The sequence below is a fragment of the Talpa europaea genome, assembly GCF_964194135.1.
Source record: "Talpa europaea genome assembly, chromosome: 3".
NCBI classification, from domain to species: domain Eukaryota; kingdom Metazoa; phylum Chordata; class Mammalia; order Eulipotyphla; family Talpidae; genus Talpa; species Talpa europaea.
In genome coordinates this window covers 35,124,301-35,149,850 of record NC_140069.1, presented here as the reverse complement: position 1 = coordinate 35,149,850, position 25,550 = coordinate 35,124,301, and the positions used below count along the sequence as shown (strand labels likewise).

The 25,550-nt window shown below is 38.2% G+C and overlaps 1 protein-coding gene across 2 annotated transcripts; it reads right to left on the bottom strand.

Moving 5' to 3' along the window:
• Positions 1–5,739: 5,739 nt before the first annotated feature.
• On the bottom strand, positions 5,740–24,778 carry TMEM64 (transmembrane protein 64; the record flags this gene model as incomplete). 2 transcript variants are annotated; one of them, XM_084229424.1, is made up of 3 exons in its annotated part: positions 5,740–5,931; positions 10,867–11,022; positions 23,975–24,778. In XM_084229424.1, 3 exons carry the CDS (start codon positions 24,776–24,778, stop codon positions 5,740–5,742), a joined length of 1,152 nt encoding a protein of 383 aa, XP_084085550.1. The 2 variants fall into 2 exon arrangements, with proteins under 2 accessions (XP_084085550.1, XP_084085551.1); XM_084229425.1 differs by lacking the exon at positions 10,867–11,022.
• Between the last annotated feature and the right edge of the window lie 772 nt (positions 24,779–25,550).

The following is a 25,550-nucleotide window of genomic DNA, read 5'->3' as shown; positions in this document are numbered from 1 at the left end:
TATAGAAAGTTACATGCATAGAAAAGGGACAGACCATCTCCTCAAAAAAGCAGTATTTTTACTTAGTTTTCTGCCTCTTGTTTCATTCATAAAACACTACTTCCTGCAACTCCTAACTTATTGGTATATAACTAGTTCTTCCTTTCCAGTGACTGCTCAGCTGCCATGTGGGTATACTCTAATCTGTTCAGCCACTGACCTCTGAACTGCGCTCACTGTGTTTACAGTTGTTTGACACTTAAGAACAATGCTGCAATTAATACTGGGCATCAGGAATGCCAGTGGTAGGATGTGAATCAGCCAGCTATGAATTCCTAGGAGGAAGTTTGCAGGAATCTCTCTGTATATGGTCTTCGTGAATTCTCTCCTGCTCTGCAGGGAATACTCAAGCCATTCAGTTTCTTCTCAGCTTCTTGGAGAACAAGGAGAAGTGACATATTTTGATGAGGCTAATATCAAACTTCAGTTCAGAAGCCCACAGATTTCACAGCAAAGTCACCCCAGGATGTGTAGCTTTTCAAAGTCCTTCCTCCATGCTTGTGCCTGTCTGTGTAGGAGAAAAAGGGTTTCTACAGAAAACTGCAGTTTTCTCTGCCAAGAACCCCTGCCAGAAAGCAAAGCCTCATCTGCACCCAGCAGACTATAGACACCAGCAGACAAGTGGAGGGAAGGAAGATGCCCTTAAGTTCAGAATCTGTCCCAAGTCCATCTAAAAACTGAATCACTGTTATGAAACCTCTCCCAAGCAAAACCTTTCTATTGTATATTGAAAATATAAATATGATGACACAAAATCAGCTAATTAACTTAAAATCAGAGTAAGGAGTTGAAAAATTTAGTGGAAAACTATTCAGTTCCCTGTCATTGCTGCTGAGGTCAGTGCAGTACAGCACTCTTAGAAATAATGAGTATGAATCAGGCCATGCCTCAAAACATTTCTATTGAGAATGGCTTTATAACTAGCAGAAACAGGATCAAAGAAAGCCACTTGACTTTTACTACTCTATGGTGGCCATGAATTTTATGAATCATCGGGTTAATAAACTACGTTAAAACATACCACTCATTGTATACCTACTCTAAGAATTTTATAATTTTCAAATTATTCTATTTGGGTTCAATTTATATTCTATTCACTCTCTTCTATTTAGTTTCTCTGCATATTTTTTAAGCCTTCTCTGTATTTTTTAAGCCTTTCATCTAGCAGATCACACTACAAATTACTAGTTACTTTTAAAATGGTAATATCCAACAGAGTGTAAGTTACTCAATTTGGATAATCAGCTTTGCTGAAACACAGCAGAGTAAATACAAAATTACCATCTACATACATAATTGTAATATCACCATGCACATGCTAGCTCTAAAAAGTGTTCAATATTTAACTCATAATACAGTATACTATTAATGTGTGTTTCCCACAATCAGACATGCAGGAACCCTCAGCCAGAGAGAGGGAGCAAGGCAGAAAACAGCAGTGAGCACTTGCATGCACTACTGACTGACACAATGTCATCTCCCTCTCTACCACTGCAGCTGAAAGCGAGCTGCCAACATTTACTCCCTTAAGTGTCTCCATTTCTTGTTCTAACAATTTTAACCTAAAATGGCTACCGAAGGTTTACACTTGAGTATGGGATCTACTAGAAATAAACAAGAACAAGTATTATTCTGGGTGCCAAGATGAAAGTTTTATGGCAGCTGAATGCTCCCTCAAGGAATCAGTCATGAAAACAGGGTAGAATCAATAGAAAACTAGATTGGGGATGGTGTTTTGACATAATGAATGGTATCAGACACATTACAGCAACCTGGGACAAATGACTAAGAATCGTTGACTGGCAGGTAGCATTTTATGACTTAGGGGCATTAGGGAAAAAAAAAATACCGAAACTGAAGCATGAGTACCAACGTAAGACATCAAAATCATTGCTCCACAGGCCCTCTGTGATAACCATAACCATCTCTACCAGGTTGGGTTATTAGCATTTCTTAGCAATATACACTCCCTTCCTCCAGAATCTCTCCCTCCCATGGGACATGTCTCTATATGCATTACAGAGAGAAAGAAAGAGAAGAGAGAAAGAAAATAAAATATTACCTTTTATTTTCTCAGGCACACAAGTGATCTGGGATACCAATTATCAAGAGATTTTACTGATTAACCTTTAGAATAATCTATTGAAAATCTTCAGCTACCTTAGAAAACAGTTTGCAGCAATCATTTTGCAATTCAGAAAACCAAGTTATAATTTAGTCGTGGAGTAAGTTAACAGTTTCATTCAATATGTGAGGTGACTGAAACTCCTGAGTTTTAAACATCCTGTGGAACGGGTGATTCCTTCCCCTTCCTTGAAGGCTTTCCAATGTAAAAATACCAGCCTTTAAAAAAACAATATTCTAAATAGTTTATTATAACAGAAATAAGCAATGTCCAATCTTAAAAACAGACAATGGTATACTGCCCACCACTCTGAAAACTGTGAGCAGCCTCTGTCTGCAAGAGCATTCCATCACTGAGGCCATCAACATAGGTCAGTGCCAGGATCACCCTACCTGAGGCTCACATAAACCAAGTCAGTACTCGGTTTTGAACAGCATGGATTTACCATGCATCTAAGGATTTTCCTGTACCACCTGGCTCGCACCTAGTGACTTCCTCAAGCACTATCTAAAGATAGTGTCACGGTTAACAAAGATTGATACATGTAAGCCATAGCACCTTTTCCAAGAACAGTCCAAAGCAGCATTGCACATTAACAAACAGAAATGCAGGAATATGCTTGCAGCTACACCACCTAGTTACAGCAAGGGTAAATAAGAGTTACTGAACTTAACAGCTTCACAAGGAGGAAAATATCTTATAGTCAAACACTTGACCCTATCAAGGGAAGTCACTTTACAAGGGTTGGTGGTTATTGGCACAAAGTGTGTAAAAAGAGTATGGCTGGCTCTTCATAAACCCATATAGTCACTTCTGAAAATACACATTCTATAACAAAGATTTGCATCTCCCATTTTCATAAACCAAATAATATAAATTTCAAGTTATTTCACAAATCAGATCAAATTAAAATGGACATGAAAGCACTCAGTAAATTATTATATACATTTTTAAGTGGCTATTTTAAGATAATTTACATGACAAGATTGGCAAAGAGTAAACAAAATTATTGCCAATAAACCAGAAAAATGTGGAAAATTTAGGAAAAGACCTCTAAAATTAAACAGAACATATCTTCATCAGATTTGGAAATCATGTATACTGTATACTTTTGAAAATGTGCAAAAAGTAACATTATACTACATTTAAACAGTTTGAGTAATCCAAAACTATTTTATAAATATACACACTATGACTGGAGGCAATATTTGGGGAACACAAAAGGATCCAGTAAAAGTTTGTTACTGTTATAAAGCTGAGAAGTGGGGTTAAAGATGGCATGAATAAGGCTTAGCAATGCTTTAGTACAGTTTACAGAGAACTTACCTAAAAAACCCAACCACCAAATTCAGCTATCAAATAGCATACCTATAATGGATTGTTGTTTACTTGTAGGCTGAAAATAAGGAAGAAAAGGAAAGCTACTACTTTAGATTCATATTTTAGAAATAGTAAATCCATACTATTTTAAGTAAAAATGGATAATTTTATTATATAAAAGTATGATTGGCAGAATACAGAAAAATTGTTTCTTTTACCTTTACATATTTATTTAAATTACCAAGCAAAATGCAACAATTAGAAGAACTCATTACAAACTACCAAAAGGTATTCATTTGGTGAAATTATTCAAGTTACAAAATGCTAAGTAAATAATTGTACTTCAAAATACATGAACTATAACCCAACTATGAAAGTAGTGATCTCAGTGATTCCTTTAACAAAACTAACCAAGAAACAAAGCACAAGATAAATATTGTCAAGTTAGAAAATAATCAAATGTATTGTTCAGTGGGATTATTAAGCTCAAGCCATTTAAAAAACATAACTAAGCATGTAATTAGGGTTTTGAAAAGACTAAGAATATACCAATACTATGTAATTTGTCTACCAATAAAAGAGGGAAAGGTTTGGAGGCCAATTATGTGCTATAGACCCAGGTGCCTCTTAGATCATTTGCACTGAGGTCTTCTTGGTATGGATAAGTAAAGAAACTTTATGCTAACTCAAGGATTAAGAAACATATATGCAAAGAAAAGGAGTAACAGCATCTGCGATAAAACAATAAAAAAAAGCAAAAAAAAAAAATCCTACATTAAAATGATGATCTCTAGCATAAGGCTAGAAAAATCTGCTTCCAAAATATTGTTTTATAGTTTAATAAATCAGGGCAAAGCTTTTACACTAAGGAAAAGGCAAGTGGGCGGTCTCTGATAAGTTGGAATCTTCAAAGCCAAGAAAGAGATACCTACCAGAAAATTCTCATAGCTATAGTTTTGGTTGTAACAAAAATTAAGTTTGCAATGAAACTATTTTAAAAGTACAGGGTGATTAATGAATAATACATATGTCATCTATGAATCATGTGCCAATTAGTGTATGCTATATTTCTAAGTGCTATTAATAAATACACTCAATTCATTCTACAGGAGAAGAATTTCACATTTCAGAATTCCTGAGTCTTATCAGAGAAAAACAAGTACCAAAAAACAAAATAAATCTACTCTATGGTAGGGCAAATTATACAAATCTGGGGATTAATTAACATTACATTTATCGCTTTAAAGCTGAAGACTATGGGGACAAATATATATGTACTTCAATGGAATCACGCACATGATTTTAAAGCTTGGTTTTTTGAAAAGGCGTTTTGATCAAACAAGGCCACCTGAGTGACATCTTCAATGATGGTAAAGCCCACCATTTTAAAGGAATGATATCTTCATTTCAAAGCCTAATTTTGAATATAAAAAGAAAAAGTAGTCCATTTTAATAAAATGTGTTTAGTAACACTGCAATGGGACAGCCCTTTGATGAAAGATCTAACAAGGGTAAAGCCAATGCAATGAAATTAGAACATAGGTTCTAATTTGGGCCACCACCCATTAAATAATTTCCCTTTTGCTTTGCATATTACACAGTGAAAATAAAAAGGTATCTTAAGAGCACTTCAGTCCCACAATGTAGGATTTAAGCTTGTGTAAATAGGTGTAAATGACCCTGCAACAATGTGATGCTTGCAAATATACATTCAACCAAAAGTTAATCTTCTAGCTAGTAAGGAAAAGAGAAGCAAAATGGTCCCACTTTTAAAGCAATAGAACAAAACAAAAAACACTGATTATCCTTTCTGGAAAGACTACCAAAAGCAAAGTATACCTAGTAAGATTACACATTTAAAACTGCATACTTTTACTCACACTAAGTAGGAAAGATGCATACAACTATTTGTGGACTTTATAAATAAAGACACTAAGCAGAAAAATATTTGGGTTATTTCTCTGTTTTAAGTACCCACAAAGAAAATAATTAAAAACAAAACAAAAAAACACTAAAGTGCAGACCTATAGGCCATTACAGGCATAATAAATGATAAAGGGGTGCAGCCAAAATTGCATCTACATTTACACTTACATATCCAGAAAAGGATTCTTGCTTTTAAAAAATTGTGCAATTTAAAAAACTAGCCAGTTTTGTTTGTGCCGTAATACAATTAGAACTTGTCTCTGCCCACTAGTGAGGTGGTTGCTAGACCTTGGTCAGCACACTGGGATCTTGACAATCACACATTAGAGTCATACAATATTGATTCCACCTCCAGACAATGCTAGGGTCCTCTTGTTGTAGAATGAAGAGCCACTGATATTTGGTTGATTGCCTTTAACCAAAGAGGTTTTCAGTTCCATTTCACAAGCTACAATGGCTGCATTCAGTTCCACTTGAGCTCGATGAACTACATAAAACATGAGGCCTATACTTATAATAATCTGTGAATAAAAATAAAACATTACAGTTAACAATATTTTATACAGAGAAGGGGGAGGAAAAAAATCCAGTAATAATTTGCCTTAGAAATGTTTCCAACAAAATGCTTCACAAACATGGCCAGGTAAGATTTCTCAGTAGTTTACCCATAGTGAACATTGGTTGCGTCTCTTACTGAATGAGGAAGGTCAAAATCTATAGGTAACCAGTTTATGGTATCAGAGAAACACAAGAAACCCATTCAGTCATTACAAATGATGTCTTCTTAAGTCAGACTTGTTTCTCTTTACTAAAAAGCTTACTTCAAGGAATAAAAATGTCTGTAATAGAAGTAGGAGCTGCCTAAACTTTTTAAATGTAATTAAAGTAGTATTACATATTTGCATCATAAATGTCCTAAGGTATTTCTAAGCCCAGTTAGAGATGCACTACTATTTGCAAATTAGCTACTTGATGCAGCCAACATTAAATATATTAAGAACCACTTAATTTCATTAATGCCAATCAACTTCCAAACAAATTAAGACATGCATTTGTGCTTAAGGAGAAACAAAGGACAGCATAACAATGAGGAAAAATGATCAAAGGGATACTAAAAAAAGTATCAAAGTCAGGGTTCTAGTCTTGGTTTAGCAACTTACTAGTGATACGATTTCAGATAAGTCCCTTAAACCACCTAAACACCTCCAATTGTCCAATATGAGTTATGGTCCCTCTGTGCTTTAACATTCTACAGACAATTCATCAATATGTCTAAACAGCCCACATCTTCTAAACAGTATTTATTCTCAAGTTCATTTGTAAATTAGTTCTTCAGAGTTTGGAGCAAATATTCTCAGTGAAACAAGGCTGGAACAGGTGTTATTTAATATCCCAGCAAGTTTTTAAAGGCTGGTGTCTCAATTATACCTCAACATAATTTTAATAATTTCCTGGGGAAGGTATTCTAAATCTAAGTGTTTGAGGGAGGAGAGACAGAGGTAGGGTGAGGTAAGTGGGGTGGAGGGGAAGCACATGGAACTTACAATAGGGCACCGTTCAGTGAGTACCCACTAATCAATTCTAAGCAAATTAATCTAAAAGTGGGCTGTTAAATCTTGTTCTCCTACTAAACAAGCTACACTGAAAACCCTGCTTGATGCTTTCAGTGATAAGAACACTAAGAGGTGGAAAAAATATTAATAGAACTAACTGCGACAGGGATTGGATGAGATGCTAAGTTCTGTTGAAGATGTGCTGAAACAAGTGCCTGTCAGACAACCAAAGCAGTTCAATAAATGGGTCTAAGCTCTGAAAGAAGGCTGAGAGGCTGTTATGTCTTTGGGAGTCCTCCCACAAATAAATATAATAGCAGCCACCATTGTGACTGAATTCTCCAAGAAGTTCTCACAATGAGAAAATATGGATAGACTATGGAGAGCGCTGACAGAGAGGTAAGAAGAGGAGGTATGGTGAGCCAGGCAAGTAGGAAAAAGCAATCAAGATTGTGGTTATCAAAAGCTAAGAGAAGAGGGCCTCCCCGGTGGCGCAGCGGTTGAGCGCTGGGTTGTGAAGCTGCCCGCAGCCTCTGCGGCGCCGGTTCGATCCCCGGCTGCTCCCCAGCCACCAGAGGAGGGTCCCGCATGGCGCGCAGACCTCTCCTGGCGCCCGCTGCTCCCCTCAGCAGTGTACTTCGGTCCTTCTGCCTGCTCTGCTCCCCGCTCTGGCTCTGGTGAATTCTCTCACCCTCCCGTGCTTCTGACTGTACCCAGTGCATGTACAAACAAACAAATAAATAAATAAAACATGCCTATTTAAAAAAAAAAAAGCTAAGAGAAGAAAAGTATTTCAATAACAATAGCATGGTACACTGAGTCTTAGGTTGCCAAAAAGTCAAAGTGAGCGTGATAAGAGTATTTGATTTAGATAAGGTAAGTAATGACTTTAGATAGAATAGCCTAAAGAAAGGATGTGACAAGGCCACAGAAAGCAAGTTTATACCAGATGGAAAACCTTTCCTAGTTTCCAACAAAGGTGAACTGGATACCTCTTTATGTGGAATTTTCCCCAGATGGCCTTCTAGACCCCAGGGCCTGCAATGTGTATTGATTTTCCAAAATGCCTTCTTTCTTATAAAAGTGAAATCTTTCTTATACTTTCTTATATTCAATATAAGAAAGTAAATAAAAGACATTATATTTAAGTTTCCTTATTAAGATGAAAGAATCAAACATAGGTAGAAGAACAAGCTTATATAGAAACACAGGCATCTCTTCCACTATTACCGGAAAGCAGGATGACTGTGTATGCAGACCACAAGAGGGCTAGTAGGTTTCTTAGGTGGAAATTGAGGGTATTCCTATTTGAAAGAGTCTAGTAATCTCATGAGAATGAAGAGGGAGTAAAGGAATGAATAAAAATTTTGAGGAGAGTGAAGATAAGTTTGAAACTATCACTGAGAAAAATGTGGGCTTAAAAGACAAAACAGCTGAATGTGGGCAGTGTTGAAAAAATAGCTAAAGATTTTTAACCATGAGAAATATTACCAATCTGGCTATATGACTTTTCCAAAAGAACAGTTGCAATGCAATAAAAACTTGGATTTACCAAAGCTGTAGCCGGTGGTTACACAGAAAAATATCGAGCATGGAAAAGAGTAACTGAATTGACAGACTATGGAATCTAGGTTGGATTTCACAGCATCAGAACAGATGTGCCTTCCTCTGACCATCTATTTAGAACTGCTTTAATTTTATGGACAAGATGGATTCTCTTTAGATGGTTATAAAGCTCAAAGGCAAATTTGTGGCTCATTTCTAGCAAATGTGGAAGAACATCATAAACACCCTTACTCTAACTTCAAGCTTCATCCATTTTCCCTATGCAAATTTTCCCCTTCAAGATGACTTCTTTGTTCTCTCTCTTTATTCTTCAGTATATCATTTGCAAGGTGAATTAAATCCTCACTGGCATAAATTAAGTTACAAGTAACATCCACAAATCAAGACGTAAGATTTCACTTTTATTTGTTGTGGTTTATACAATTTTTCACAAATGCCTGGACTAAAAAAATATTTGCCTTTCCCCCCTCTTGTATATTCCTTAATTCTGCAAGATCAAGCAAAGGAGTAATAAATCATTGGGAGAAAAAAAAAAAATCTAAACTTTAAGATGTACCACTGACAAATGTTTTGTTCTGTTATGACTCTATTGGTTATAATTGGGTAACTGCTAAGATGCATATAAAGAACAAAATAGTGAAAATCTCCTAACATTATTAATAGGGAATTTTACTTACTCAAAGAAGGGGAAAAAAAAGGGGGAAAAAAAAAAGCTATTTCAGATGGATTGCTCATTTTCAGGAAAGCAGGAAACAAAATTTGTTTGAATATACTAAAAAAGAAAAATATATCTTAGATTACAGCATATCAGAATTATAATATTGATACAATGCATAGAAAGCTTAATATATGATTAATATGCTTTACTATAGTAATAAAAAAATGGTAACAGAACCTCAAACCTTGATATAGTTTATCTAAAAAAAAAAAAAAAAAAAAAAAAAAAAACAGCTCTGGAGAAAAGACACTAAAGAAAAATAAAAATGACTCCCTGAATATAAAAGTAGTGCAAAATTTTTCTTAAATCAAGCTCTTTCATTGACAGATTTTATTTATAGCTTACGGTAAATATTCCTGGGCTTACTTTGTTGTTGTTGTTCACTAAGCTTATACTGCAGAAGCACAAAGAAAATTAACTTGGTTTAATCATAGTATTTTTAATACTGGGAATAATGCCACTAACAGTAACTTTGAAACATGATACCATATATTCAACAGCAGAATAAATTAAAACTAATAAGTCCAGGGATCAATAAGTTGTCTATCTTATTAGTATTGCTGCACAGTTACTATAGTCTACTGATAATGAGCACGGTCTCCAGAGCCTTGGTTCAAATCCTGTTTCTATCCCTTGAAGTTGTGACAAATTATTATTCAATGGGTAAACTAATTCTTGGGGATCAGAGATGGAAGGCTTGATTTGGTGCCCTTTACTTTTTTTCATGGTATAAGTATTCCCACCGTGATTAATTCAAGCAAACACTATGATAGCACTTAACACATTGGTAGAAGAGATGTACACAATTGGTTGGCGATAATAAAAGTATATAGCTGTGAGGGTTTTGGTAGGCATCAAATGAGCTTAAATACAGGGCATATAACTAAGGGTTAACTATCATCGTCATCTTATTGAATCTTCAAATAGTATAGTGATTTTATATTTTGGTAAATTTCAGTAATTAAATATACTACAAGTAAATAAATTTTTAACTCTTCTTGTATGCAATTTAAAGGCACTGAATACATTTGGCTACTTCATAGGGACCTTCTCCTTTCTAAAATTCTTACATGGAATTAATTATATGTACTTATACTTGCATAAGTAGTAATGATTCATTAGAGAAATGTTCTTTAGACTTGTAATAGGATACTTTAGATACTTTTTATAAAGCAATACATTCTAAAAAAAATCTTGTTCTATATAAAATTGTACTAGAAAATTACATTGCTTGAAAATACTAAAAAAATTTGAATAATTTGAAGATAAAGTAACTGAGAATAAAAACCCAACCCATCAAATTTCACTATAATTAACTTCAGAAACAGTATTAATAATACTGCACACAAACTCAAGAGTATATGATTTAATAATGACTTTGAAAATAATCACTGCAATAAGAACTATTTTAGTTATTCCCTTTTATGAGAATTTTCAGTATCAATTCAGCTCTATATACCCCGTATGTCCACAATTAAAAATATATATTGTCAAAATATGAAGTGGTTTTGAAAGAATAAGATATAAAAGGGAAAAACCTTAAATTATTTTCAATAAGATGCATTAGGGTTAAATATACAGGGGGAAAAAAGAAAGAAAACCTTTTGCCTTACACTCACCTGTAAACAAAAAACAAAATATCCACTAACACTCTGTTCTGCAATGACATCTTCCATTGTCCTCAGGGTAGTACCCAAGTAAGAATTCAGAAGCTGAGTAGGAAGTAGTCCAACTGAAGATGCCATCAGATAGTTGGGTAAGGAGAGATCAGTAATCTAGAAAAGCAGATCAGAGGGAACAATTCAGTACTAAGAAAAACATTCAATTTCACATAAACCTTTGTGTATACGTATTGCTAATGGTTTTCCCTCAGTAGATGAGACCAAAAATACTTCATAAAGCATTCTCATTCTTAAAAGTGATTATAAAGCAAATACATGCAGAATGCAGAAAATTTAGAATGATCATAAATTCATAGAAAATTGTTAATATTCTATTAGTCTACCATTAAAAGATAACATTTGTGACTTTTTTCTTACATACAAATAAAATATGCACACACATAATCATTTTGTAAAAACAACCATGTGAGTCTGCCTCATGTCACTAAATATTCTCCATCAGCATACTTAAATGGTAGTGTGGTCACCAGACTTTGAAGCCAGGTAACCCTGAACTGACATTCTGATGCTGAGAAGTCAAGGAGCTACTCTGGTTCTAAGCATGTTTTTTCCACCTGCAAAATGAGGATAACAACTACCAACTTACATAGTTAAGATCAGAAATACTTACATAATATCTAGCAAATGACCGACCAACACTCAAAAAAGAAATCATAATCCATGCCATTATACTACCACTGTGTGAATATAGCACGACTTAACCATTCTGCTGTGAGACATTTAGATTGTCCCCTTATTTTGTTTCTATGTGTGCCTATGAGTGCATATTTATTTATTTTTGCTATTATAAATTTAAAAAATCTCTGATGAGCAGCAGTGTCTAAAATTGTCCCACTAAACTTAGTACTCATACCCTTGTATGAGCCTTTCCCTTAGAGGGTGGGCTGGGCCTACAGCTTGCTTCTATCAAACAGACTACAGAAGTGACATGTTGCTTTCAACATTAGGTCCAGCTTGGGGATCAGAGATGGAAGGCCAGGTTTTAATACATCTGTGGAAAGGTTCCCGTTGCAAGAACTGAAGTAATCAGTCAATAGCTAGCAAAGACTTGAGCTCTGTCAACAGCCTGGAAGTAGTTTTTCACTCAGTCAAGCCTTCAGATGACTGCAGCCCTGGCTAATACTGTGATTGCAGCATTTTGAGAGAAGCTGAGTCAGAAGCACCCAGCTATGCTGCACAGGAATTCCTGATCCAAAGAACCAAAGTAATAAATGTCTGTTGGTTAAGACACTCAAGTTATGGAGTAATCTGTATATATTAGATATACAGATTGCTATATTAGCAAGAAATGACTATTATAATATGCATCTCCATTATTTTAGGATAGATCACTAGGCGAGGAATTACTGGATAAAACAGTAATTTTTTGTTTTCCAGAGAAGTTCACATTGATTTACAAATTAATCAGTAAGTTATGTATAAGGTATCCACTTCATCATACTCTTACCAACTTAATGTTTCAATCTTTCTTAGTTTGATAATGATAAACATGATGTTTCATTTATACTATCTTAAGTTTTACTGACATTACTTTTAAATGTGCATTTTATGGTTTTATTTGTTCATATCTGCCCCTTTTTATTGGAATGTCAAATATGTCTTATGCATAAGAGCTCTTTATATGTAGTAAGAATAATCTTTTGCCTATATATGGCAAATATTTTCCTCTAAATTGTCTCTTAATTTTACTTTTGGACATACAAATGTTTCTAAATTTTATAAAATCAAGTGTTTTCAATCTTCTGATTTTTCCATTGCTTTTAGGTTTAGAACAAGTGTTCTTAGATCACACTGTAAACTTTTACCTAGGTATTTTTCCTGAAGTTTTCCTTTTTAAACATTTATCACTTAGTTATTCTGAAATTTATTTAGATTCAAGATGAGGCTATAGTTTTATTCTTTCCTTCCCCAGTAGCCAGTTTTCCCATCATTACTTACTAGATAGTAACTGTAATGATGTGATGTTTATTATATTAAATTACTGTATATAAAAGGGTCTACTTGGAGCTCTATATTTTCCACTGATATCGTGAATCTTCCACTGAAATCAAACTGTGGTAAAATTACCACTTAATATTTGATAATTCCATGTTATTTAAGCCCCCTTTATTATTATTTTTAACTCTGTCCTAACTATTCTTACCTATTACTGTGGCTACATTTGGGGATCATTGTGTCATTCAAAAGAAAAAAATCAGTAAATATTATATTGAGATTAAGGAAAATTTATGAAACTGAATAGTCTCAAAATCTCCAGAATATTTGGTATTCTCATCCATAATGTTTCTATAACTATTCAAAACCAGTCACATCTTTGACTATAAGTTTAGTAATTTTATTCACATATCATGGATTTCTTATTAGTTTATTTCTAAGTTGATATTGTTGATACTAATGTTAATTTTGAGAAGAATTTTCCCATATCCCTATGTGGGCAATATTAATGGTATACAAGAAATCTGTTGATAACTTCTTTTACAAAATTTAGATCTGGTATTTTAACCAACTATATATTATTCTACAACTACAATCTAATAACCATATAGTCACATATTCAATAAAATGACATGATATTCGTCTTTATATACAGATGATTAGAGTAGAGATGTACCATTGTTGGTCTGGGAAAAACACAATAGCAATTAGTTATTAATATTCACCCACATGATTATTGACCCTGCAAGATACTCTTGTAGGTGACTACAAGAGGCAGAAAGACAAATCCTATCTTGAGTAATTTACACATTTTTTAATAAATACACACCAACTACCTCAGAAACAGGCAGTTAAGGGAGCCTTACAAAGGACTACATCCTGAGCATTAAGGAATAAAGAGGAATTAAAAATAGCTATAATAATGGGGGCCAAAGGACATTTTTGTGGGAAAAGGCATTTAAAATGGGCAAAAGCTAAATATAGGTTTATTGGGAAAGATAAATAGGATGAGGAAGGTAAGATGTTTGAGGAAGAGAATGAAGAGGGGCAAGATGGTAAGGGACATACAGGCTGTACTACCAGGTTGGCGATAAATACAGTGCAGATTTTTTATGGGGCACATGCAAGGGAATCTTATAAAGACTGGGAGTGAGAATAGTAGCTTTTGTTATTCATAATAAAACCCTTTTAACCAGTAAAAAAATAGTAAAGTGGCAAGGATGCCACTTGCTAGGGGTCTTGGGGAAGGGGAACAAGTCTGTACTCTGTAAAAAAGCATTGAGGGGTCTAATCAAGGCGTGATGAAGTGGAATTAAGTTGTAGGAAGGTTCCTCTGTCAGTGTGAAGCACTTACAGAATTACTTTAGAATAAATATGTCAAATGTATAAAATGAGTAAATATAAAAAAAAATATTACTTTGCAGTTAATAATAAAGCCGGTATCATGGAAATTATCTTTTATATACATATTAAGTGAAGCTCAAAAATGTCAGAATACAAAGCTTGTGAATATTTTTAAATGTAATAGAGTTTCTCTAAACAGACCACATAATTGATATTCTCAGATGACATCAATAATATCAAAATGGCTATTTAAAGAACACATTTCATAAATCTGAAACAACACTGCCACTTAATTCTTCTACAAGATCTTTGTCCAAAATGTAAATCAAAGTTTATCAAACCTTTTATGAATGAGCAAGCCTCAACCTAAGGAAAAACAAATGTTGTTATTTTATATTTCCTTTTTGAAAAGCTACATATTTAAAGAAAGCAAAAAACAGATTCCAGCTATTTAATATGATCATTTTCACCAAATGTGGAATTATTTAACCAGTGGAACAATATATTTACTCATTTTTTTCAACTGTGACTTACTTAAAGATAAACAGGTTCCAAATTATTGTAGGATGGCAAGCCCTATAAGCCATGATGCTACTTAGAATCTGCATCTAGCTCAATTTTTTGGCAAACATAGTTAATTTAAAATATTTCTTCTTACAAAGACCCATCCAATCTTCTCTCCAAGTAAGCCCTCACCCACCAACTTTTAAACGATTTTGTCTCCTCGTCCTAATTCCTATAAAGGCATTAAATTGAGTCTAGAATATTCCTTTTGGTATTTCCATCTGCAATACCCTGGGATCAAAGGTCAGGATGGTTCTACTTTAAAGAACTCTAGCAATCTCAACCTTGGATGTCAGTGTTATCCTGCTGTGGTTAGTTTCTGATCAGAAATATTCCAGTGAGGGCGCCAAGGATGGTGACTGCTACCTGACTGCCATCCTTCCATGCTTTTAAAACTCCAGATGCATCATAAAAGTATATTCATCCTATTCTCAGAGGTACTCTGATTTACTTGGAGATGTAATTCACTTGTCTGGGCCAGAAGGGACTAATGTAGGACAGTAATATGGTAATTAGATCCTGTAAACAAAGAAGCGCCATCTGAAAAAAAAGAAAGAAAGAAAACCTTAATTCTGAGGAGCAAGAGCGAATTTATCTCTGACACGGCATTTTTATAAGTGACGATAAGAGAGCTTCGGCTTTCCCACTGGAGGTACACTGAGCCTCGGCCTGCTGTCCTGTCAGGCACAGCACAGGGTAAATAAAGCTCCCTGTCACCCTGCCTCAAACCCCCCACTTTCTCAGCAACTGTATACACCATGAATTTACTGGCTTTAACACAATCAGAAAGTTTACTCTTTTTACACAGAATATCTTGACATAGATCTAACAAAGACTATAAAGGTGATCTGTATATGGAAGCACTCAACCTTTATGCAGAGCTCTGTGAATCTAATATCAATTCAGGGAAATGAGACCTTCCTTTATAGGCATTTCTTGGTTTCTGTAATAGAGACGCTGTTTATTGACAAAGTTACTATTAAGGCAAACTCCAATTAAAATATACTGAGTAATAACATAGAATAGCCATAAAATTCTACAGTATTTAAGGGGGGAATGGTCAAAAGAAATTAAAATTACTACCATTTGATTTTTTCATCTCATTACTATTTATTGATAAAATATGTATTTTATTGCATATAGCCTCAAAAAATTATCACTATTGCAAAACAGTTGGAGAGCAGGGAGTAAATGATAAGTAATGTTCACTTCCAGAAATGTGAAATTTTTTTAAAGAATTATTCCTTTATCATAAGATTTTTATTTTATTTATTATGCGTAGAAGAACTGGGGTGTAGGCCAGAGGTGTGGGGGACTGGGGGATTGAGAAGATTCACCAAAGACAGAGTGGGGTGCAGAACAGGTGGATCTACTGAAGTACACTGTTGAGGGGAGCAAGTCTGCTGTGCCATGTGAGTTAGCTCCCTGGCTGGAAATCGAACTCAGAACTCAGGCAGTAGCAGAGGGCATTTGTGGTGGTAATGCTGAGACTTAACCCTTAGGCCATCAGGGAGGCCCACAAATATGAAATCTGCAAAACTGGTTTAAGGGAAAGCATGAGCTCCCCATTCTCTTCCTCCTCTAAAGTACCTCTTCCTGAGTTCCCAATCTTAGTTGCTCTGTATGACACTTCAGAAGTCAATCACACAGCTCATTCCTCCTTTATTCCTACATCCAATCATCTACTATGTCTTCTTGATCTCACTTACTAAATAGCTAAGAAATCTCCCCAGTCTGTCCTTTCCTATCTTACCCCATATCCCCCGCCCACCTGCCTTGATACCAGGTCACCACTATGCTAAATCCCTCAGAAATCTTTTTAAAATGCAAGTCTAATCCTGCTTAAACTTTTTCTTATTGCCAGCAGAAAGAGGTTCAGGTTTTTCAATACACAAAGCACTCCATGACCTGGCCTATGAATGGTACATGCTTCACGTTGATTGTGTTCAAGTCACATCAATATGCTTTTGTTCCTAGAACACTCATTGCTCATTTTTCATCTTGGGCATTTGTGTATTGTTCCTTTTGGCATGCTTGCTCCCAATCCTTTTACTTAGACAACAGTCCTAAACTGTCTTTCACTACTCAGTCATCAATTTCTCCAGTAAACATCTCCCTATCTTCCAAGTCTGCATTAAGAACTGCTTTCAGGTTCTTTGACAAAAACACTATCACTGCAGTGCCCGGTGGCTTCATACTAGAGTAACTAAAGGTTCACCATCTGTTTACTCTTGCTCCTTACCTGTTTCCTAGGTACAAATGCTGTCCCCAGACATTCCCCAGAGAGTCCCCAAGGCTAATACTTTACCACACTTGTGCTCTTATACTCACTGGTCAATTTATTTAATTTTTAGTTCAATTGTGAACTAAATTTCTAAAAGCAACATATCTTCTTCATGATCACCCAATGCAAGCTCTAGGAACAGTCATGATATTTATATCTGTTTCAGGTTCATCTTAATGCATCTTTGCTGTCATTATTTTAACCAGAATACCAGTTTCATAGCTCCCTGTCCTGAAAACAAATAAAAAAAAAAATCTTTTTGTTGCTGCTTCTAATCTACTGTGGGCTTATACAAATAAAAAAGTAATTAAGAGTTTGGTAGTATTTAATACTTTAATGTGGTTCCACGGAGAAGTGAGCCAGGATAATGGAGTAGGCCTTGCACTTTTAAATTTACTTATTTCTCTTTTGTTTACATTTTACTTTCAATACCATGTATTGCTTTTGTTAAAAAAAAAAAAAAAACTTTTTTAAATAAAAAGGTAAATGTGAGCGCTTAACAGGCTCTTCCCACAGTTGCAGACACTGGAGTTTGATGGCTATTTTATTACAGTGACTGCTGGAACTCTATTGCAAACTTTTTCTGTCAAGTGCCAGGTAATAAATATTTTAGGCTCTTCAGGCCTTAGTTTCTCAAGTACTCAACTGAGTCCTTCAGCTTAAAAGGAGTCAGAAACAATACAAGAACATGTTTGTGTTCCAATAACACTATATACAGATGCTGAATCTAAATTTCGTATGTTTGCCTGCATTTAGTATTCTGAATTTTTTTCTAATTACTTAAAAAAATAGAAAAACAATTTTCAGTTCACGTGCTGTACAAAATCAGATGGTAGGTAAGCCTCCCCTGGTGGCACAGCGGTTGAGCGCTGGGCTGCGAGGCTGCCCGCAGCCTCTGCAGTGCCGGTTCGTTCCCCAGCCGCTGGCAAGGGTCCCACAAAATCAGATGGTAGGTCTGGCCCACGGCCTACAGTTCCCTGATCCCTGCTCTACAGTCCTGGGATGATGTCCACAGCATGTTCCCTGCCTAGTGCCTGCCACATGGGAAGTCCTCCCTAATGCTGTATATGCACTGTGTTGTGGGGCAAGTGCTATGGTCCTGGAACGACTTTCTGAGAAACCCAGCTTTTCTCAGACTCAAAACAGAGCCTAGGTTAGTATCATGATTCTACCACTTAGTGACTCTGTGCTCTTAGGGTAATTACTTCACCACTCTGTGCCTCAATTGCCTTAGTTATAACATGAAATAAGGGTTAATATGAATGTTAAGTAAGTAGTATGTGTTAGAAGAATAACTAACACTGACACTAAGTGAAATATAAATAACTTGTTAAATTACAAAATAAAAAAAAAATCTCTAAATTTCCATGTCCTTCTTTTGGAATGCAGAGGACAGAGAGAGGAAGTAAAGAGCAAACTACATATTTTATGACAGATATGTGGTGGGTCTCATTGAACAAATTTCACAACTGCAAGTACAGTTAACAAAGTAACTATAACTCACCCAACATGACACAGTAAATGTTAAAACCACATTGATTTCAAGTTTACACTATCTGTCCTCTAAATAATTCTGTTGTTTAGTCACTGATACCTCCTCAAAGGGCTGTTGTGATTTGATTAAAGGATACCGTGTAGGGCCTCCCCGGTGGCGCAGTGGTTGAGCGCTGGGTTGCGAAGCTGCCCGCAGCCTCTGCAGCGCCGGTTCGTTTCCCGGCTGCTCCCCGGCCACCAGAGGAGGGTCCCACATGGTGCGCAGACCTCTCCTGCCACCCGCTGCTCCCCTCAGCAGTGTACTTCGGTCCTTCTGCCTGCTCTGCTCCCTGCTCTGGCTCTGGTGAATTCTCTCACCCTCCCGCGCTTCTGACTGTACCCAGTGCATGTATAAACGAAACAAACGAACAAACAAACAAATAAATAAAACATGCCTCTATAAAAGAAAAAAAAAAAAATCTGGAAACTTTAAAAAAAAAAAAAAAAAAAAAATAAAGGATACCGTGTACATAAATTTGCTCTGCATGTTGTAATGTGCTGCAGACAACATACGAATAAAAGGATGCTTTATTTTTTTATTTAAGGTTTACGTTGGTTTCAAAGACTTAATGATAATGGAAACAAATTTCTCACATGGATTTGTTTTAAAAAAAGGAAGCTATCATCAGGGTCCTTGACTTTTTAAGTATTCCTGTGACCAAAGTGAAAAGAGAAAGAATGATATTTAAGCTTTCCTGTAGAACAATAAAATCAAACCTCTTTGGAAGTTGCAAGCACTAATATGAATATTATTATCTATAATAACCAATTATGTGATTTTTTTTATTAAAGTTAACATTTCATAGCAGTAAATTTTAAACTCCAAGATAGGAGCCAGAGCGACCTTACAAGAATACTCTAGTGCTTACTAAATGCAAAATGGGATGTTATTCTTGTGAATGTTTTCAGTTTTCAATGGTAACAAGTTTCTTCTACACTGCTCTTATAAGATTCCATCTCCTACACCTGCATCAACAGTCTTCTTATAGAACCAGTATCTTTTCCAGCAATTGATAAAAAGTTAAACCTGAAGCTCCAGGCTACAAAGATTTGCTCTGTTTGAATCAGAAATATGTCTACCTTGGTGAGAATTAAGTTAGCACATCAAAGGGTACTTAGAATGGCAAGAGAGGTAAGCTGTGAGGTTTGTAATTTATCATGTGGGGTAAAGAAAACCCACCTGAGGGCATCCCTGGTGGCGCAGGCAGTTGAGCGCAGTGCTGTGAAGCTGTCCGCAGCCTCTGCAGTGCCAATTCGATCCCCACTGGCCGCAGAGCAACCCACATGGCCCAGCAGACCTCTCCTGTCTCACCTGCTGCTCTACTCAGCAGTGTATGTCGGGCAGTCTGCCTGTACTGTTCCCTGCTCTGTCTCTGGTGAACCCTCACACCCTCCCGCACATCTGGCCTATAACCTGGTTCTTGTATAAATAAATCAATCTTTAAAAAAAAAAAGAAAGAAAAAATCCACGTGAGGTCTTCCTGCAGAGGTATACCAAGATCTGATTTGCATTTTAGTTTCTCTTTCTGGACAGAGAAAAAATTGGAAGGTCTTGGCCCAGTGGCAAGGAGACCAGGTAGGAGGCTGAGATGCCTGAGTCAGGGTAGTGGCAAGAGTCCAGATTGAAGCTTCAGAAGGTAGAATCCATTAGACTTAACCAATGATTTGACATGGGGGAGTAGAGGGAGAAGGCAGTCAAGTGCCATGGACTTGAGGGGTACGGACTGCCAACTCTGCTGTTCCTGTCCTTCCTGATGCAGGTATCACCCCCTTTGAGGTTAGCTGTGGACCTGTAAAACTAGTTCAGGTCAGATAAAAAGTGAGATTACTTCCATGAAGAAACTTTAAAAACCAGTGTACTATTTCCCCTGTGCCAGTAACCAAGTACAAGATAGTGGCTCTGGATCCCAAAGTAAAAATGACACAAAGCAAAGACTTTCCACTCCTTCCCCTAAACCAAGTTAAACCTGGAAGTGTGTCAAGCAGGTAAACAAACCTTTGCTTTTTGACCGATTGATGATAGGGTTACTGCAGCATAATTGAGCCCATCCTCACAGATTCAGTAAGGGAATACTATTCTTCCTAGATAATGTTTCTGGGTAAGATCAGTACTGAGAAACACACACAAAGAACAAACTCAGAAATCTGTCCTGATGGATAGTAATACCTGCCCAATCAAGATTATATTAAAAAAAAAATTTTAAGCTTTATTTCCCAGGAGGAATGACAGTTGCATTTCTAAAAGAAGAAAGTGTTTAAGTATGTATTTGAGAAATTGTATTTCCAATGCTCCAAGAAATGATACTATGAAGTATTATGTAGTTTTCTATTTCAAGAGTTTCAAAACTGGAGTGTCCATTTGTTTATCCCTTTTCAGCACACGTGGGAGAAGAAAAAATTATGGTTAAGAATAGAGCAGCAAGGGGAAAGCCCTCCTTTCCTTCTTTCATATACTCCCCACTTATAATCAGTCCCTGCCTCTGCAATGTAATTACCATTACCTCTGCCACAACAGTACTTGGCTACAAATTATTGAGAATTAACTATGTGCCAGGGAAAATATTTAGTGCATTCCCTACACTAGTTTATTTAGCCCTCACAACTCTACTCCACTTCACAATGAGGAAACCTGGAGAAGGTCACACAGCCCAGAATATCAAGTACTGTCTACTTCCAAAATTTCTGTCTCATGATCACTATACCTCATTTCCTCTTGGAGGTAAATCCAGATAAATTTTTTTAATCATGGGGATTAAGAAAATGAATTCTTACTGGAACAGGTAGAAAAAAGATAATTTAAAAGATAGGAAGGAAAGAAACAAGAGAAATATACCTGGGAAGGGGACAGCAGTAGGAAACCAGAGAGGGTAAGGACCTGGAGAGAATGGAGGTGGGATGAAGTTCTAGAAGGCAGAAGAAAAGTCAGACTAAAATCAACATCAGCCTAAACTAAGCTTTCTTCTCACATATCCTGGGTGAATTTGGCAAACTGTTTTGGTTGAGAAAGTTACTTCTGTAAACACATAGCTCAAAATAATAGACATGAACTAGATGTAACAGCCTACAATCCAATGGTTTCACAGCTTACCCTACTTTTGGCCCCAGTAAGAATTTTATACAGTGTAGACACCGTATCCACAGATCCTAGGTTCAAACCTTAGCTCTGTCACATCACATGGTAGGTGGGTGAACCTAAACAAGTTCCTACATGGTTAAGCTTCCTCCATTTCTTCCTCAGTAAAATAAGGCTCTAATATCTATTTTAAGAGGTCTTATTTTTCCCCCTCTTTTCTTGTGACCTCAGAATGCCAAACTGAGAGTTGACCCTGGCAATGCTACTTAATTACTTTAAATCTTTCCAAGTACAAGGTACAATTTCTGACATGTTTAATAGTTAAAGAGACATTACCAAGAGAAAACCTGTAGTTTTAATTAATTAAATATATAATGAATCCTTCTTATATTGCAGGAATATACTAGATACTAAATAAACAATGAATAAGTTGAGTCCCTTTGGTCAGACCACAGTGCAAAGTTTGAGACTATACTTATTTACTACCTAGGCTACTTGGATAATAACAGTTATGGTAAGGAAGTCAACATGTGAGTGGGTTAAGCCAAGCCCTAGTGTACCTATTTGTTTTATGTCTCCTCAATGTCTCATTAAGTAGATACTACTACTTCCCCCATTTTAAAATAAGAAGCTGAACCACAGAGAGGATAAGCAGGTTGACAAAAGTCAATGAATTCTAAGCAGACAGCAGGACGCAAGCACCATTCCTCTGCTCCTATTAGACAATAATCTGTAGTATATGACTAATCACCTTCTCCAAGACTGATTAAAAGGTCAGAATTATCTTTTCTGTGGAAAGTAGGAACATAGTAGATGAACAAAACATAAGAATACAGGTTATGCTGGAAAACAAAGCAAACAGTGAAACTATTCAGATTCAATTACCACTAACCCTCTTTCTAAGTTTTAGGACACTATATCTATTATAAGGTTGAGTCAAAGTTCATGTATATGCTTGATACTATAGATGGTTGTGAAAAGGGAAAAATTTCAGGCTTAGACCACACCAAACTTTGTCTCTACAGAAAATCCCTTATTTTTTCCATGCTCCCACAAGTCTTATTCTATAGTCATTGTTGCTGTTGGTAAGTCAACAGATTTGCAAAAAGCATTTAAAAGAAGAAAAAAATGTTAATTTCATCATAGGGGGAAGGTGGTTAGAATTCCTCTTAATACAAAACAAAATGGGAAAGTCTCTAAAGTAACAACATTTTTGAAACTATGTTAGAATCACCGGCATAATATAAAATACATCTACTCTTGGTGGTTTTGGATGTTGTATCTCTTACACCCATACATAGTTTTCTTGACATGGGAAGGGCTGAGTTCCTGGGACTCTCTGTATGAACTCTTCGTAGTTTACAATCATTGAATTTGGGATTTTCATAATCTATTTCAAACCCTTCACCTGAGAAGAGAGGAATGCAAAGGCGGTAGGGTTGGTAATTTGTTCCAAAGTCACTGAGTTTGTAAAGATCTGACTCTCTTCATTCAATCTTGTTCTCACTAGCAGCACTTCTATTCTGCAGTCAGTTGCACAGAGACACACACTAGCTAGAGAAACTTAAGTTGAATAAGCAGAACCTATGAATACAAGGCCAAAAAAAAAAAAAGTGTAGAAAATGTGTATAAAGGAGAAAAACACATGCTCACTGGACAAAAGCTTGCTTGTCTTATTTTGCTTTATCCATTACGGATGATTTCAAAATGAAGTTCTTCCAAAGGAAGATAAGCAGGGTTTTGCCCTTTAAACTGTATTAAGGCAAATTACTTGGCAAAGAAAATGCCTATTACAAGTTTTAAGGGAAACCGCAAAATTACGGGGTCTATAACTATCCCGCTACTATTTACTATTTACCTAAACACTGCCTTCAATCCCGCATAGTTAAAAACTTGAGTCAAAACCCTGTGTGCATTTATGCAAGCAAGAGAAAAAGCCAAGGAATGTAAAACCATTACTCCCTGTTGCCAAGTCGCTACAGATATAAGATGACCAATGTTTACAATTTCCGGTCCTCTGTCCTCTCCTCTCATAGGTAAAAGGGCTGTTCATTTTCAATAGAATTCATATGCAAAAAACAAAAAACAAAAACGAATTCTTTCTCTACCTGATCTCCGGCAGAGGGCCCGACTTAGATTTGCTTTATTTGCATATGATTTCTCAGAGTGCGACAAAGTAATTTTAACTCCTGTTGTCACTGTCACAGTCACTGCTCTGCTGGCCCCTGATGGAGCGCCTTCCCAGGGCCATCGCAAGGCCAGTCAACAACAGACTTGGAGAAGGGTGGCCCAATGGGACACTGTCCACTTACCGAGAACACTGCATTCTGGAGCCCAAAAGGAATGGGGGTCAGTCTGGCGAGGGCCACCACTTTCAGGCCGCTTCCTCCCTCCACGACGCGAATAACAGCGCTCAGCTTCTCGCTGCTCTGGATCCTGGCGGCCACCCAGGCGGCCAGCAGCCGCTTGCAGGCCACATGGGCGATGAAGGTCCCGATGAGGACGCCCACCACCATCAGTCCCATGCCCAGCAAGAAGCCGTACAGGTAGCCGGCAGCCACATTGAGCACGATGTAGCCCCAGCCGCAAGGGAACGAGACGACGATGAAGCCCACCACGAAGATCAGGACCCCCAGCAGCGAGTCGAGGGTCTCCACCCAGAGCAGAAGGTGCTGCAGGTAGCGGCGGACCAGGGCCAGGGAAGCGAAGCACAGCGCGGCCAGCACGCAGACCAGCACCAGGCTCCGGCACCAACAGGTGCTGCCGAGGCAGCAGCAGCGCCAGTTTCTCACCTCGGCCACGCCGACCACCACGCCGCAGCCGCTGCCGCTGCCGGGGCCGCCCGCTAAGGCTCCGCCCGGCGCGGGCAGCTCCGAGGCCGCAGGCGGACCCTGGCGCTCCAGATAAGCGCCGAGCAGGGCGCCCGAGGCCGCGGCCGCCGCCGCCGCCGCCGCGCTGGCCCCGCCCCCGCCCCCGCCCCCGCGGGGGAGGCGCTCCGCCGGCTCGTCCCCGCTCGCCGCCCGCGGCAGGGCCCGGCGGGCCGGCAGCTCCGGGAGGGCGGCGAGCCGCAGGAGCCGGGGCACTGTCTGCAGCAGGCCCCCGCCGGGGCTCCACATGCCTCGGGCCCGCGCGGGCGCTCAGCCGGCCAGGCCCTCCGCGGCGGCGCCCTTCATGACGTCCCGCGCGCCCGGCCTCGACGCCCGGCGTCCGCTGAGGGGGCGGGCGGTGGCCCCGGGAGAGCGCGAGGATTCGGCGGCGGAGGGGCCGTCCGGTCCGGGGAGACTGAGAAAAGTCGGGACCCCCCCCCACCTCCCCAGCACCGGCCGAGCCCGCCCCTTTTCCGCCACGGGGGGCGGGGCAGCGCTGTGCGGGGCATTCTGGCCCCGCCCCCATGACGCACGGCCCCTCCGGGCTGCTGGGGGTGGAGAGGCGGGACGGGGCTGGGGGCAAGGGAGCGGGGGTCGGGGGGCGGGCAGGGGAGCAGGGAGGGGGTGAGTGGGGGCGGGCGGGCAGGATCCCCGGCGCGCTCTCGGCTTTCCCCGGCGGGCGGGCGCGCGCGCCTGCGGTCCTGGAGCGCGGTGTTCTCTAACCCAGTCCCACTCGGGAAACTGCTGGGTCGGTTGCTCAGTGTCCACTTGGTGGCTTCTGCAGTGACCTGTGATCGCAGCGGCAGCCCTCTGGGTAGCTCACCTACTCTGATCCCTCTGAGACACCGGGGGAAGAGTTCTGGTCTAATCTGAGGGGTTTGGCTGATTGTTTACCTCTACAGGTAGAGAGGTCGCAAGTCCTTCAGGAATTGAAGAAATTTGATACAAAGGCTCACCCACCCTGGGCAGATGCCCCTTCTGACTCCCAGCGGTTTTTTATTGAGTTCTAGACGCTTATATT